General features: G+C 39.6%; 1 protein-coding gene across 4 annotated transcripts in view; it reads right to left on the bottom strand.

The window, feature by feature from the left end:
- Window positions 1-14,872, bottom strand: part of Zranb3 (zinc finger RANBP2-type containing 3) — a 245,878-nt gene that overhangs the window by 152,746 nt on the left and 78,260 nt on the right. For all 4 annotated transcript variants that reach the window (XM_029563233.1, XM_029563231.1, XM_029563232.1 and 1 more), the window contains one exon: window positions 7,108-7,126. In XM_029563233.1, coding sequence (XP_029419093.1) covers window positions 7,108-7,126 — 19 coding nt within the window. The remainder of the gene's footprint in view (window positions 1-7,107; window positions 7,127-14,872) is intronic.

Here is a 14,872-nt window from a genome sequence, read left to right as displayed (position 1 = left end):
TTTGTATTTTAATAATGAAATGGAGATCTGTTTTAAAGGTTAAAACTCATTTAATTTTATGTCTTATAGGGTTTATACTAAGTACAATATTATATAACTGTAATAATTCAACTGTAAACCTAAAAATGGACAGCCAATTTTGTAAGAGATGCAGTCTAGCTCAGAAAATTGTTATTGAATATGTCAATGCTGATGTAATGAAATGCTTCTTCTAAGTATGTGGTTATTAAAAAAAAAAAGGGATTAAAAAATTTAAAAAAAAAAGTTTTTCAGGGGCTGGAGAGATGGCCCCTTCTTGCAGAAGACCCAGGTTCATATCCCAGCACCCACATGGCAGCTAACAACTGTCCAAAACTCCAGTCCCAGGGGATCCGACACCCTCTTCTGTCCTACACAGGCATTGCATGACACGGGTGCACTTACCTACATGTAGGCAATACACACATATACATAAAATAAAAATGATAAAAAATAAATTAAAAATATGAAAAAAAGTTTTCTAAAAGTATGTTAAAACAAGGTCTAGGAATGAAGAGGAGACACTAAAAACTTGTATCTGGCAAACTTGATTATTAACAACCAGAAATCAGTTCAGCTAGAGATTTTATAAAAGATCAAAGGCACAAATCCCTTGCTTAGTTTTGGAAATAATCACAGTATGATGCTTTACAAACTTTGTGATATGGCAACACTATAATTAATTTGAACATAACATCAGAATTAGGAATAAAGAATGTCATGCTGAAATTCAAATCAGTATAATAAAATAACATTTTACAGCTATGTAATGACACATAAAATTATGGGGGAATGAAGTAAATAAAAAAGAAAATAATTTCTGCTTTTCACAACAAGGAATCAAATGCAAATCAATCAAAAGCAAGTTAATCAAATCTTCAGACCTACATAAACTGGGTATGGTGGTACCCACCTACAACCCAAGCACCTGGGTGGGGCGTATCCTTGTTTATATAGTCAGTTTGAAGTCAGACTGAGCTACATGAGACTATGCCTCAAAGGGAAGACCCAATCCATTGTGAGTAGCGCCTGCCTAGATGGGGGACGGGTCTGAACTGTGTAAGAGAGAAGCACGCAGGTGAGTGTACATGCATTCAGTTCTCTCTGTTCTTTTTTTAAAATATTTTATTTATTATTTGTAATTTTTGTGTAGCAATATATTGCCTACATGTATGTACGTAAGTGCACTCGTGTCATGCAATGCCTGTGGAGGTCAGAAGAGGGTGTCGGATTCCCTGAAACTGGAGTTACAGACTGTTGCTAGCTACCATGTGGGTGCTGACAACCAAATCCAGGTCCTCTCCAAGAGCAGCCAGTGCTCTTAACCACTGAGCCATCTCTCCAGCCCCTAGTTCTCTCTGCTCTTGACTGTGGGTACAATATGACCATTGCTCCCAGCTCCTGCCACTGTGACTTCTCTGCTATGATGGATTAAACCTGTAATTACAGGTTGAAATAAACACCTTTCTCCCCTAAGTTGCCAGGGTATTTTATCACAGCAACAGAAATAAAACCAAAATAGTCACGTCTCTATCAGACATAGTTATCAGTAATTTCTCCTCTAATGCAAATCATCATGAATCTAGGCTATATTACAAGGTAAAATGTATTTGGTTTCTAACACTTTTCTTGAGGAGGAATCTCACACTGCTTTCCCAATAATACTAAATACATTATTGAATAACTTCTCTGTTCTTTTTCCTCCCTCTTTTCTTCTAATAGAATTAAAGATGGTTCAAACTATTTTTTTAACTGAATTAAAAAAATATAATGTGTATGAGTGTATTGCCTACATATATATAAAGGCTACCCACAAAAGTCAGAAGAAGATGTCATACTCCTCTGAAACTGAAGTTTCAGGTAGTGTTAGTCACCATGTGGGTGCTGGGAATTGAACCCAGGTCCTCTGCAAGAACAGTCAGTGCTTTTAACTGCTTGAACCATCTCTCCAGCCTGGTTTCAAACTTCTTAAATGACTCTAAGTGCAGAATTGGATCAAAAGTGCAGAGTCTATCAATTATTACTGAAGGAATTTAAATTTAATCTATAAAAAGAAATGAGAAATAGCGAAATTATAAGGTCTTCATATGCTAGTCATAGTACTCATTTATAAAATATTATCTATGTCAAAATTAAAAAAATGACTGGTTTTTATGGAACCAGTTGATTAGAACAAAAGTAATATATGTAAACTTCAAGATAATTTAATGAAAAATTTATCTAAGAAAATCTTCCAAAGACATAAATTTCAAGTTAAGAGTCAAAATAAGGGCCTGGTGTGATGGTGCACACCTTTGATCCCAGGACTCGGGAGGCAGAGGCAGACGATCTCTGTGAGTTCAAGGTCAGCCTGGTCTACATGGTGAGTTCCAGACCATCTGGAGCTACAGAGAGACCCTGTCTCAAAAAGACAGAAAAAAAAAAAGAAGAAGAAAAGAAACAGAGTCAAAATAAATGTTGTTTGCTAAGTATTAAAATAGCTGTGTGAGATGGCTCATGCCTGTAATCCTAGCACTGTGGAGGTTTTAGGCCAGTGTGAGCTAAGCAGTGAGTTCCAACACAGCTTTAGCTACAGGGTAAAACCTTGTCTCAAAAAAAAAAAAAAAAAAAAAAAAAAAAAAAGGGAGGAGGAGGAGGGAAGAAAGGAGAGAACTTTTTACAGGAAAATGCATGTTAAGACCTACTTGGGGGCTGGAGAGATGACTCAGAGGTTAAGAGCACATACTTGCTATTCCAAACGACCTGATTTCAATTCCCTGCAACCACACTGGGTGGCTGACAACCATCCATAACTCCAGCTCATGGAGGATCTGATTCCTCTGGCTTCCTCTGACACCTGTATTTACATGTACATACCCACATACATGCATGCACATACCCACATACATGCATGCACATATAGACATGGTTTAAAATAATATTTTTTAATTAAAAAGTGTACATGTATGAGTGTTTTGCCTGCATGTATGTAAGTGTATCACATGCATGCAGTGTCCAAGGAGGGCAGAATAGAGTGTCAGTTGGAAATGGAGTTAGCTAACATGTAGGTGCTGGGAAATGAACCAGGGTCCTCTACAAGAGCTGAAAGTACTCTTAATTGTTGAACCATTTCTCCAGCCCCAGAAATAAATCTTAAAAAAGAAGACTTACTTGGGCTTGAGTATATAATTCTAAAATATTTGTGACATTAAAAATTACAGAGAAAGAGGGAGAGAAGTCATCAATGGTGATTACACAGTAGTGAACCCTGAATGCTACAATATCCACCTGCTAGGCAAGATATGCCCACTGGTGCAATGGTGGCATGAAGGTTATGGGAGCAACAAATCTTTCTGATTTGCTCTCAGGCCTCCTCCACAGGAGGGAATTCATGCATAGTACAGGAAACTTGGGCAAAAGGACATAGTTCCAGAGGTCATAGGCCCTAGGGAGACCCCACTACTGTTGTTTTGTTCAGTGGGCATGTTTCCAAACTGCCTTGTAACTATTTGTGTATATACCCATAGCTTAGTGCTGCTCTCAACATGGGTCAGAGAAGCTTCTGCAGTGCGCAGCAGTTAAAGGAGAAACTGATAACTTGTCAAAGTGAGGAGAGTAAGTGACTGTTAAGTACTCAGCCATACTATACCAACACCTCCCTCTCCCCTCAAAAAACGGCTCAGGGAACATCATGGAGGATGAGGTGGAAGAACGTAAGAGCTGGAGGATGGGGAGGAGTGCTTATGAAACGCTGTCTTCTCGACATGACATGACTGGTGCACTCATGACCTCACTGCAGCTATGGTCACCTGCTCAAGATTAAGCCAACAGTCTTGTTAACAGCAGGAAGCACTAACTGGACTCAGTGGGTTGCAAAAAAAAGAAAAAGAAAAAAAAGAGAGGACATGAAGATGGGAGGTGGACACTTTGAGAGGTAGGTGTCTCTGGGTAATAGGAAGGGAAATTGGGGAGAGGGAGGTGATTAAGATACATTGTATACATGTATGAGGTTGTCAAAGAATAAACAGAATATTTAAAAAAATGTAAAGAAGGGCCGGGTGTGGTGGTGCATGTCTTTAATCCCAGCACTTGAGAGGCAGAGGCAGGCAGATTGTGAGTTCAAGGCCAGCCTGGTCTACATAGTGAGTTTCAGGACAGCTGGGGCTACAGGGAAACCCTGTCTCAAAAAGACCCCAAAAAAAAAAAAATGTATAGAGAGGAGCCAGGCATGGTAGCAATGCCTGTAATTCTAGCACTTTGAAGGAAGAGGCAAGAGAATCAGGAGTTCAAGGAGAACCTTAGCTACACCGTAAGTTAAAAAGGCTAGCCTGGCAAATAAACACCTTCTTAATATTATCTTTCAATTTATGACCATGACACAACTTTCCATATGGAATGTTCTTTTTAAATTTCACTATTTTATGCTCTTAATTATATAGGTCTTCCACATATTTCAATAAAAAAGTATAGGGTAAACACAGTGTTTAGTGTTTACGAAAATATTTTCAATGATATTTTCATGTTGACCTCAATTTTTTCCCCCTCAGCTTTACTAAGACACAACTAACAAATAAAAATTATATGTATTAAAGAAAAAAAAAGGCTAGCCTGGGATATATGAGATTCTAATCTCAGAAAAAAAATTTTTTTTTTTTGCTCTTTTTGAGGCAGGGTCTCCCTGTAGCCCCAGCTGTCCTGAAACTCACTATGTAGACCAGGCTGGCCTTGAACTCACAGAGCTCCGTCTGTCTCTGCCTCCCGAGTGCTGGGATTAAAGGCATGTGCCACCACAACTGGCTGGCTTCAGAAAACTTTGGAAAAAGAGATTTTATTGTTTTTATTTTACATATATGAGTGTGTTGCTGGCATGTATGTAAGTGCACCCATGTAGGGCAATGCCCGAGGAGGCCAGAAGAAGGTATCAGATCCCCTCCAACTGAAGTTACAGTTATCAGTCACTGTGTGGGTGCTTGGAACCAAACCCATGTTCTCAGCAAGAGCTGCCAGTGCTCTTAACTGCCTAGCCATCTCTCCAGCCCCACCAGAAAACTTAAAAAAAAAACAAATTTATTTATTATTTTTATTTTATGTGTATGAGTGTTTTGCCTGCATGTAGGTAAGTGCACTTGTATCATGCAATGCCCATGGAGGACAGAAGAGGCTGTTGAATCCCCTGGAACTGGAGTTACGGACAGTTGTTAGCTGCCATGTGGGTGATGGGATTTGAACCCAGGTCTTCTGCAAGAACAGTGTTCTTAACTGTGGACGCATCTCTCCAGCCCCAGAAAACTTTTTTTTTTAATTGTGGAAAATATTTAATTCACACTTGATACTATTTCGTAAACTAGTAAGTCTTTGGAAGTTATGAAAATAATGGAATGAGAAAGTAAAATATGCTTAGGAATTAATGTTAAAATAAAAAAATGTAATTCAGAGCCAAGCATGGTGGTGCACGTCTTTAATCCCAGCACTCGGGAGGCAGAGGCAGGCAGATCTCTGTGAGTTCAAGGCCAGCCTGGTCTACATAGTGAGTTCCAGGACAGCTGGGGCTACAGGGAGATCCTGTCTCAAAAAGACAGAAAAAAAAAAAAAAGTATTTGATAGATGGCTCAGCATATGAACTCTGGTTGTTCTTGCAGAAAACCTAGGTTTGAATCCCAGCGCCCATATGGCAGCTAACAACTGTCTTAGCTCCAGTTCCAGGGGATCCGATGCCCTCTTCTGACCTTAGTGGACATTGCACAACATGGGTATACTTACATACATACACACATACACATAAAATAAAAATAATAAATAAAATATTTTTTAAAAACTATTTTAAAAATGTAATTCTATTTCTGAGTTAGTGCTGTATCTTGAAGAAACCAAAATGTAGATCTCAAATAAAAATGTAAGCTGGGCATGGTGGCACACACCTTTAATCCCAGCACTCAGGAGGCAGAGGCAGGCAGATCTCTGTGAGTTCAAGGCCAGCCTGGTCTACACAGTGAGTTTCAGGACAGCTGGGGCTACAGGGAGACCATTTCAAAAAGACAAAAAAAAAAAAATGTATTGAACAGTGACAGGAATATTTAACAGACAGTATTTCTTCATTTATCTATTCTAATATTACTTATCATTAACGGTCTCATATCACAGTTTTCTTTTATTGCTGTGATAAAACTTGGGGGAAAAAAAGGTTTATTGCATCTTATACTTCCAAATCACAGTCCATCTTTGAGGGAAGTCAGGCAGAAACTCAGGGCATGAACCTGGAGGCAGGAACTAAAGAACTGAGCACAGTGCTCAACTGGCCTGTGCTCAACCTGCTTTCTTATATAACCCAAGGAACATCTGCCCAAGGGTGGCAACACCCACAGTGGACTTGGTCCTCCCACATCACTCAACAATGAAGAAAATGCCTCATAGACAGGCCCCCAGGCCAATCCGACAGAGGAAATTTCTCAGTGAAGAGTTCCTCTTCTCAGGTGTGTCAAGTTGGAAACTGAAGCTAACCCTGACAGCTCAGGGCCAATATTAATAACAATCAATAAAGGAGCCATGCAATTTTCGCTTACAACTGACTTAGGACTGGGAAGAAAAAGGGCTTGAAGCAGCAGTGCTAAAGAACAAGAAATAGACATGGAGCTTAAAGGAGCCTAAGAGATTAAATAAGGAGCTTCACATATACCAATAATTGACAACCTTAAGTAATAAAAAAAAAGTCAACAATGTTCTGAGAAGCAGAAATATACAGAAGGTCTGAGGAGGTCAGAGGTGGGCGTCCCTGGAGGTACAGGTGGCTATGAGCCACATGACGTGGCTGCTAGGAATCAAACTTGGGTCCTCTGCAAGAACAGCAAGTACTCTTATCCATCCCCAATAGTTTGGCCTTTTGAGGACCCACATTTCAAAGTATACCCATGGCTCTGAGGCAACAATACATTTTGGATCACTAATGTTAATACTGACCTATGTTTCAAACACACAAATACATTCTCGTTTGTGCTTCCCCCTGCTATACATATAACCATATAGTCATATGGGAAAACAGACAGGTAGTAAACAAAGAGCAGAAGGCATTAAACATTAGTTGTGTACTTTTAGAAATGGCTTCAAAGTACTTACTTCATCAGCCACCATACACCTGGAAAAAAATAAAAACAAAACAAATTAATTTCTTAATTATCAAAGCCAATGATCCTAAGAGTTCTGATTAAGCAACTTTCCACCAAAATTTTTTTTTTCAAAAGGGAATAAGAGATAAGTTTATTCTGGAGCCAAATATGAGTGACTATGGCCTGGGAACACAGATTCAGGGTATTCCAAATTCCACGTTCCTGTGTGGTAACAGTTGCCTTACATTTTTATAGTAACGGAACAAAGAAAAGTCATAAATCAAGACACTTTTCAAATACATTGGTGGATACATTCAGCAGGCAGGTCATAGCAAAGCAGGGGGGTTCTATTATAGGTCTCAGATACTATCTGATGACATTCTTAGCTTTTTGATTGGTGAGACTTGGTGGTCTGCTAAGTTAATACAGCTTATTAGTCATAAGAATGTTAATTCAGGGCTGGAGAGATGGCTCAGTGGTTAAGAACACTGGTTGTTCCTGCAGAAGACCTGGGTTCGAATCCCAGAACCCACATGCCAGCTAACAACTGTCTGTAACTGCAGTTCCAGGGGGATCCAATAGCCTCTTCTGACATCCGTGGGCATTGCACAACACAGGTGCACTTACCTACATGCAGGCATAACACTCATACACATAAAATAAAAATAATAAAATATTAAAAAAAAGAATGTTAATTCAGAAACAGAGGTAGACAATGTTTGGCTATTTATTGTGTTAAAGATATCCCCAGATAATCTGTGAATAGGCTCTGAATCTGCAACATTCCAGACTCCACAATCTCCAGAGTGATAATCAATTGGTGAGTATTGTAGGAAATTCAGTCCAAGGTGCAGTGCAGGAGTTCTTTCTAGGAACTTTCTTTCAAAGTTCCCTCCCCCTGTTGGCCAAGCATCACATTTTGTGCATGCAAGGGCCACATATTATTTATTCCCAAGTCGTTTTACAAAGGCTCCTTCCTAGAATCTGATGTAGATGAGGCTCAGTTGTAGGCAAGATAGCAGTCTTCAGAAGAGAGGAATAGTTAGCTGGTAGAGCCAATAAGAAAGAAACTCCTGGATCGTATCAAAACTATTAGCCAGCATGATCCAGATTTTACTTTTCTTGTCATCTGTATCTGTAGCTGTATCTGTCTCTGTCTCTGTAACTGTCTCTGTCTCTGTCTCTGTAACTGTATCTGTATCTGTATCTGTATGTGACATATAATAGGATGCCTATACTTAAAATAACCAAGGACAGGGGCCGGGCGTGGTGGCGCACACCTTTAACCCCAGCACTCGGGAGGCAGAGGCAGGCGGATCTCTGTGAGTTCAAGGCCAGCCTGGGGCTACAGGGAGACCCTGTCTCAAAAAGACAAAAAAAAAAAAAAAAAAAAAAAAAACAACAAACCCAAGGACATTGCTTGGCCTAATAACTATAACAGATTAAGGCAATAAACATCAAAATAAAAATGAAATTCACTATGTTTCCCCATGTATTTACAGTTACCTGTACTCTATAAACTATTTTGTTTATATTTGGAACATCTAAACAAATCCATTGTTTTCTAATGTTTAGTTTTTCTTTGGATAAGTTAGACCTTGGATAGCTATAACCTCATGGAGTGGCTAGGTCTAACTCTAGTAGTTCTTATCTGTGGATAATGACTTCATCTGTTTTATTATATTAGCATCATACCAGATTTAATTTGAAAAAAAAATAAATGAAACATAAAATTACACAATACAGTATTCTTTAAACTTTCTTGTAACAAGAATATCTTCATTTACTTAACAAATATTGATAACATTAATAGAAACAAGATATCGAACCTGTTAGGAAATCAGAATTCTACAGACCTTAAAGGCTTAACCAACTGCTTTTTCCACTAAATACCTTAAACGCTAAAGGATTAAGTCAGAGAGAGGTGTCTCTAAGTGTGCATGAGAACACAGGCCAGAGATGATTTCACTAGAATCTCCTGCTGTTGATGATGTATGTCTGTGTGGGAGGGGAGGGCCAGTGCTTCAGATAAGCTATCTGCACTGCCCACCATGGAGGGAGATGCAATGTTCCTTCAGGACAGAAGAAAAGGGTGAAAAATCATAACAATGCCCTCTACCTTCATCCTTAAACTTTAAGGCAAACCATTCCTAGAGATAAGAAGAATGCTGCATTAAAGTACAGAAAAATGAGTTTTATTTTGTTTTATTTCTGTTGCTGTGATAAAATACTTATGACAAAAAAAAAAAAAACTAGTGGGGGAAAGGATTAAATTTAGCTCACAGCCCTAGGCTATAGTCCATCATAGCAGAGCAGTAAAGGTGACAGGAACTTAGAAGAGCTGGTCACAACACATCCATAATCAAGAAACATAAATGCATGCATGCTTCCCACTCTGCTAGCTCTCTCCACCCTTATACAGTCTAGGGCCTCACACCAGGGAATGGTGCCACCAACATTCAGACTGGGTCCTGTCACATCAATTAAAGCAATGAAGACAAAACCCATAAACACGCGCACAGCCAACCTAATCTAGACTCACTGAGACTCTTCCCAGGAGATTCTAGGTGTGTCAAGAAGACAATTAAAACTAACCATCAAAATGAATATCAACCACATTTTGGTACATATAAGACATCTAATTTTATGTGCCACCTCTAAGTATGAGTACTATCTATAGTAATTCTGTTGTCAAGGCGAATTTGATTTGTATTAGCTTGTTAAATTTTCTCTGCTCTATTCATTTTTTTCAATGTGTGTGTGCACATGCTTGTGTGCCCCTGTATATGGAGGTCAGAGGTCAAGGTCTTTCCAATCTCATGTCTTTTGAGACAGAGTCTGAAACTGAAGCTCATGCATTTGGTTAGGTTAGCTGGCCATGGAGTTCCAGGGAGGTCACCTGTTTCCACGTCCTTGGTGCTAGGATTAGACAACATCCCATCCCATGCAGCTTTTTATATGGGTGCTGGGTATCTGATCTCAGGTTCTCATGCTGTGTGTGGTAAGCACTCTACCAACTAAGCTATCTCTGTTGTATTCCTTATTAATTTCCAGAAGTAAATTTATCTAGTGAGACGTGAGGATAGGGCTTATAAACTGAGGTTCTAAGTAGAAGAAAAAAGAACAGCAAGCATGCTCAGGATAATCAGTGGTTCCTTCGAAACAACAAGCACATGAGGAAAACAAAAAAAAACTCAACTGAAAAAATTAAAGTACAAATACTGTAATAGAAACTTAAAAATAGATGAAAGAATAAAAAGGTTTACTATATTCTTTGTTGAAAAGACCAGAAAGTAGAAAACCAGGAAACGATGGAAAACATGGTATTTTTTCCCCAGGAAGATTAGGTGAATAAACTTTTTACTTTTAAAATCCAAGTCAAGGACTGGGGAGATAGCTCAGTGGGTCAAGTGCTTGCTATGCAAGCATGAAGATCTGAGTTCAATCTACAGAACCTATGTACAAGCTCAGCATGGTGGTGCTCACCTGTAATCCCAGCACAGGGGAGACTGAGGTGGGTAGATCCTTGGGGCTCACTGGCCAGCCTGTTTAGCCAAACTGGGGAGTTCCAGGTTCAGTGAGAGACACTGTCTCAAAAACAATGTCCAAGAAGGAAAATAGCCAAAGTCATTCTCTGAGTTACACACACACGCTCAGGTGAGTGAAAACCCCCACTCCTACACAAGTAAAAAAGTAAAATTTAAGTCAAATTGATTAAAGATGTCACCTGACATATATATTATTTATTCAGGGCCCACTGTGTAGCTAGCACAGCAATGAATTTAAGAGCCTTTCACTTAGGTACAGTGACTGCAAGCAAAAGAAAATTAAAAAAATGATTCAAGGGATGTTAAATGTTATCCAAAATATTTTATTTATTATTTTTATTTTTTATGTGTATGAGTATATTGCCTGCATGTGTGTAAGTGCACCTGTGTTGTGGAGATCAGAAGAGGGACTCCCCCGAAACTGGAGCTACTAACAGTTGTTAGCTGTCATGTGGGCACTGGGAATTGAACTTGGTTCCTTTGCAAGAGCAGCCAGTGTTCTTAACCACTAAACCAGCTCTCCAGCCCTCTAAATACTATTTAAAAATTAAAACAGCTGGGCATGGTGGCGCATGCCTGTAGTCCCAGCACTTGGGAGGCAGAGGCAGGCGGATCTCTGTGAGTTCAAGGCCAGCCTGGTCTACATAGTGAGTTCCAGGACAGCTGGGGCTACCGTGAGACCCTGTCTCAAAAAGACGAAAAACAAAAAAATAAAAATAAAAGTAGGTAAGGAATAATAGAAAATAGAGAATGAAGGGGAGGAAGGAACTATAAATTTGATTAAACAGATATTTAATGAGAAAGAGTCATGAAAAAATCTGGAGGAAGAATATTTTCAACAAAGGGCCCAATACGTTCAAAGGCCCTATGCAGAAAAAAAAAAACTGACCATGAGAGGCACCATATTTGAACGAGGTCAGTAGGACTAAAAAAATATGAATATATCTAGAGAAAAAGAAGCACAAGAAAATAAAAATACATAAAACTTAAGACAATTCAAGTACATTTCAAACGCACAGACACACATACACACTTCCAAAAGCTCAAAAATCATGATTTTCAAACCAAATGAGATGAACTGCTTTTTCATAGAAGTCTTTTATCATTGTGCATCATCAAAATAGCACAAGTTTGTATTGGTGTGATACTCCAGGGCCTTGTTTCCGGATCTGGGTAACTTGGGCCTTACTCGTGGCCTACTGCACTGTTTCTTTTTCAGAAATATAAATACCATCCAAAAGTTTTCTGATATCATTGTTTTTAACTGTTGTGGCTTTCTCAGTAAAAGCAGCTGAATCTGAAGCAAGTTTAATATAATTTCTTTTAAGGACTTGACAGACTGAACAAGCAACACCTATCCTCATCTGAACCCTGTGGATGCATTTTTCATCAAAGAAATTTCAGATTCCAAGAAGAAATTGATTGTCCTGAATGGTGATGATGACAAGGAAGAGAGCGGATACAGACTTCATCTTGTGACAGCATGGTATAACACCCCTCATCTTCTGTACATGAGTGTAGGTAGTGTGAACAGTTGTCAGTTCCTTTCTATTTTACCCACCATTTGTCACCCAAGAGCCAGGCTTACTTCTTTCCAAGGAGACTGAATCCTACCTACACTGATGTAATTAAAAATCCTTCTGTGTGGCAGGAGAGTAAGCAATGGAGAGAGCAGCATCAAGTTTAAAAGGGGAGGGGGCTGAAGAGATGACTCAGAGGTTAAAAGTACTTGCTGCTCTATAATGAGGACTAGAGCTCAGACCCCAGCACCACATCAGGCAGGTCACAAATGCCTGTAACTCTAGCTCCAAAACAGATGACACCCTATTCTGGCTTCTGAGGCCACCCATACTACACCTACACTTACATTCACACAGACACAGACATATACACACAAATAAAATTTTAAAAGACTAACATATGACCTGGGCGTGGTGGCACACATCTTTGATTCCAGCACTTGGGAGGTAGAGGCAGGCAGATGTCTGTGAGATCAAGACCAGCCTGATCTACCTAGGGGTTCCTGGCCAGCTGGGGCTATACGGAGACCCTGTCTCAAAAAGACAAAAAAACAGAAAACAAAACCAAACGACTAACATGCGAAAGAAACCAGTTAATAAAATGACTGGGCTACATGTAACGAACATAGCATACACCAGCAAAGATAGACAAACATGGAAAAGGCAGATGCTATTTAAATGACCTATAAAGAGTTACAGGCCTCATGGCCCAGAGCTTTTGCACATACGCCTTCCCCAGCTCACTAGCCCACTCTCATTCTCAGGAGTGTCTTTCTCCTTCATAATAAACTCTGTTTCTATTACCTTACCATGTGTCCCTGGTGTTAATTTTTGTCTTGAGATACAAGAATCTGGAATTCTCATTGAGTGCCCTCCAAACTCTGACCTGCATCCTGGTCAAAGCACCCACTGTGTCCATGGAGAGGGGCTGAAGCTGCTTGGCCTGAGGCTACGGGCATTGGCACCTCAGACACCTAGGCTTCCTTGGTCCAGGCCACCACACCGGCCACCCTCACCCTGACACCTTCAGCTGTAAACAAAATAAAACAGCTTCTTAAAGATAAGCCTGAACATATAGTTGTGAAAGTTGGTGTGTGAACCAGATGCTGCATTGGCCTTTCTTATACCCTGGAGTATATGAAGACAGAAGGAGATTCTGATAAAGTTATTCAAGATGGAGTCAATGTGTTCATTGAAAAGCAAGCACAGATAACACTTTTAGGAAAAGAAATGGACTATGTTGAAAACAAATTATCCAGTGAGTTTGTCTTCAATAACCCAAACATCAAAAGAACTTGTGGCTGTGGTGAAAGCTTTAATATTTGAAACTTCAGGACTCCTGGCTCCAAGCTCCAGGAGAGCTGGAAGCTGCTTTGGAGCTTACTGAAGAAATCACCTGTCACGTGCTCATTATAATGTGTGACCAACTCACGGGGAAAAATAAAGTGGTGCATTTTGAAAATTAAGCCAGTATATTAGATTCTAGAAGACATCATATTTGTATTCTCTGTAAGGGGCAGAAATTGAGAAACATTGGTTTCTTTGGGTCATTTTTTTGTTCTTTACAGAAAGAAAACCTGCCCTGTACTTAACTCTGTAGCATCCTGTGAGAACCAGTTTCATGTCCATCATTCTGCTGAGGAAAGGAGTCAGTGGAGTATACACATTAGCACTCCAGTGAATGGCTTGAGCACGCATTTCCCCTCAGCCACTTCTCAGCCATGTTGCTAGCTCCTAATTCCACAGGCAGGACAACTACGGAAGAAGCATGCTGCTGCCTGGTTTTCTTCCCAAATTTGGCATGGCCTTTTACATTTGTGTCAAAAATGTGATTATGAGGTGCCTCATTTGTGTCTGCTTCAACAGTACCAGAACAATATTTCCTTGATCTACAGTGCACAAGTTGTGAGTGATAGTATCAAAGGCAAGAACCACTAGTCTTAAATCCATCTCCTTCAGCATTCTGTCTGCTTCAAGATGGTTTGCTTGACCTTTCAGTTGGAAGGTCTTTTAATAAGGAGCCATCTAGGCCACCTCCCTCAATTCTGTATGTAAGGAGTTAAGACCTGAGGGAAGCCAAATACTTTTTGTCATGTCCCTGTGAAAGCTAGGGGAAGAGCCAGCACAGTACACAGCTTTCCCTTACAGGTAACACCAGTGCTGGGTGAGGGGGTCAGTGGAGGTGAGCAGTGATCTGCTTCAAGAGCCTAGCTTCTTTATCTGAGCAACATTTTGAGAGTTTCTTTGTAATATATAGAGATCAATTTATGGAGATGGTATTAGTTGTTTTTTAAAATATTTTATTTATTATTTTTATTTTATGTGTATGTGTGTATTGTCTGTATGTAGGTAAGTGCACCCATGTCATGCAATGCCCACAGAGGACAGAAGAGGCTGTTGGATCCCCTAAAACTGGAGTTTCGGACAGTTGTTAGCTGCCATGTGGGTGTTGGGATTCAAACCCAGGTCTTCTGCAAGAACACTTAATGTTCTTAACTGCTGAGCCATCTCTCCAGCCCCATTAGTTGTATTTTGAATGGAAAAGTCTTATTTAAAATCCTTTTGTATGAATTGCAATCTTGTTTCTTTAGAACTTTGAAACAATAGTTTCTACTTATAGATAAGATACTTTAGCAGCCTAAAATTGCTCTTAGAGCATAGCATTTATGGAACAGAACATGGAGGTCTTTTCTTGCAAATATATACA

This window comes from Nannospalax galili, unplaced genomic scaffold (assembly GCF_000622305.1).
Source record: "Nannospalax galili isolate Female #2095 unplaced genomic scaffold, S.galili_v1.0 scaffold995, whole genome shotgun sequence".
Classification (NCBI taxonomy): Eukaryota; Metazoa; Chordata; class Mammalia; order Rodentia; family Spalacidae; genus Nannospalax; species Nannospalax galili.
The sequence above is the reverse complement of the archived record's forward strand: the minus strand, read 5'-3'. Positions and strand labels throughout refer to the sequence as shown.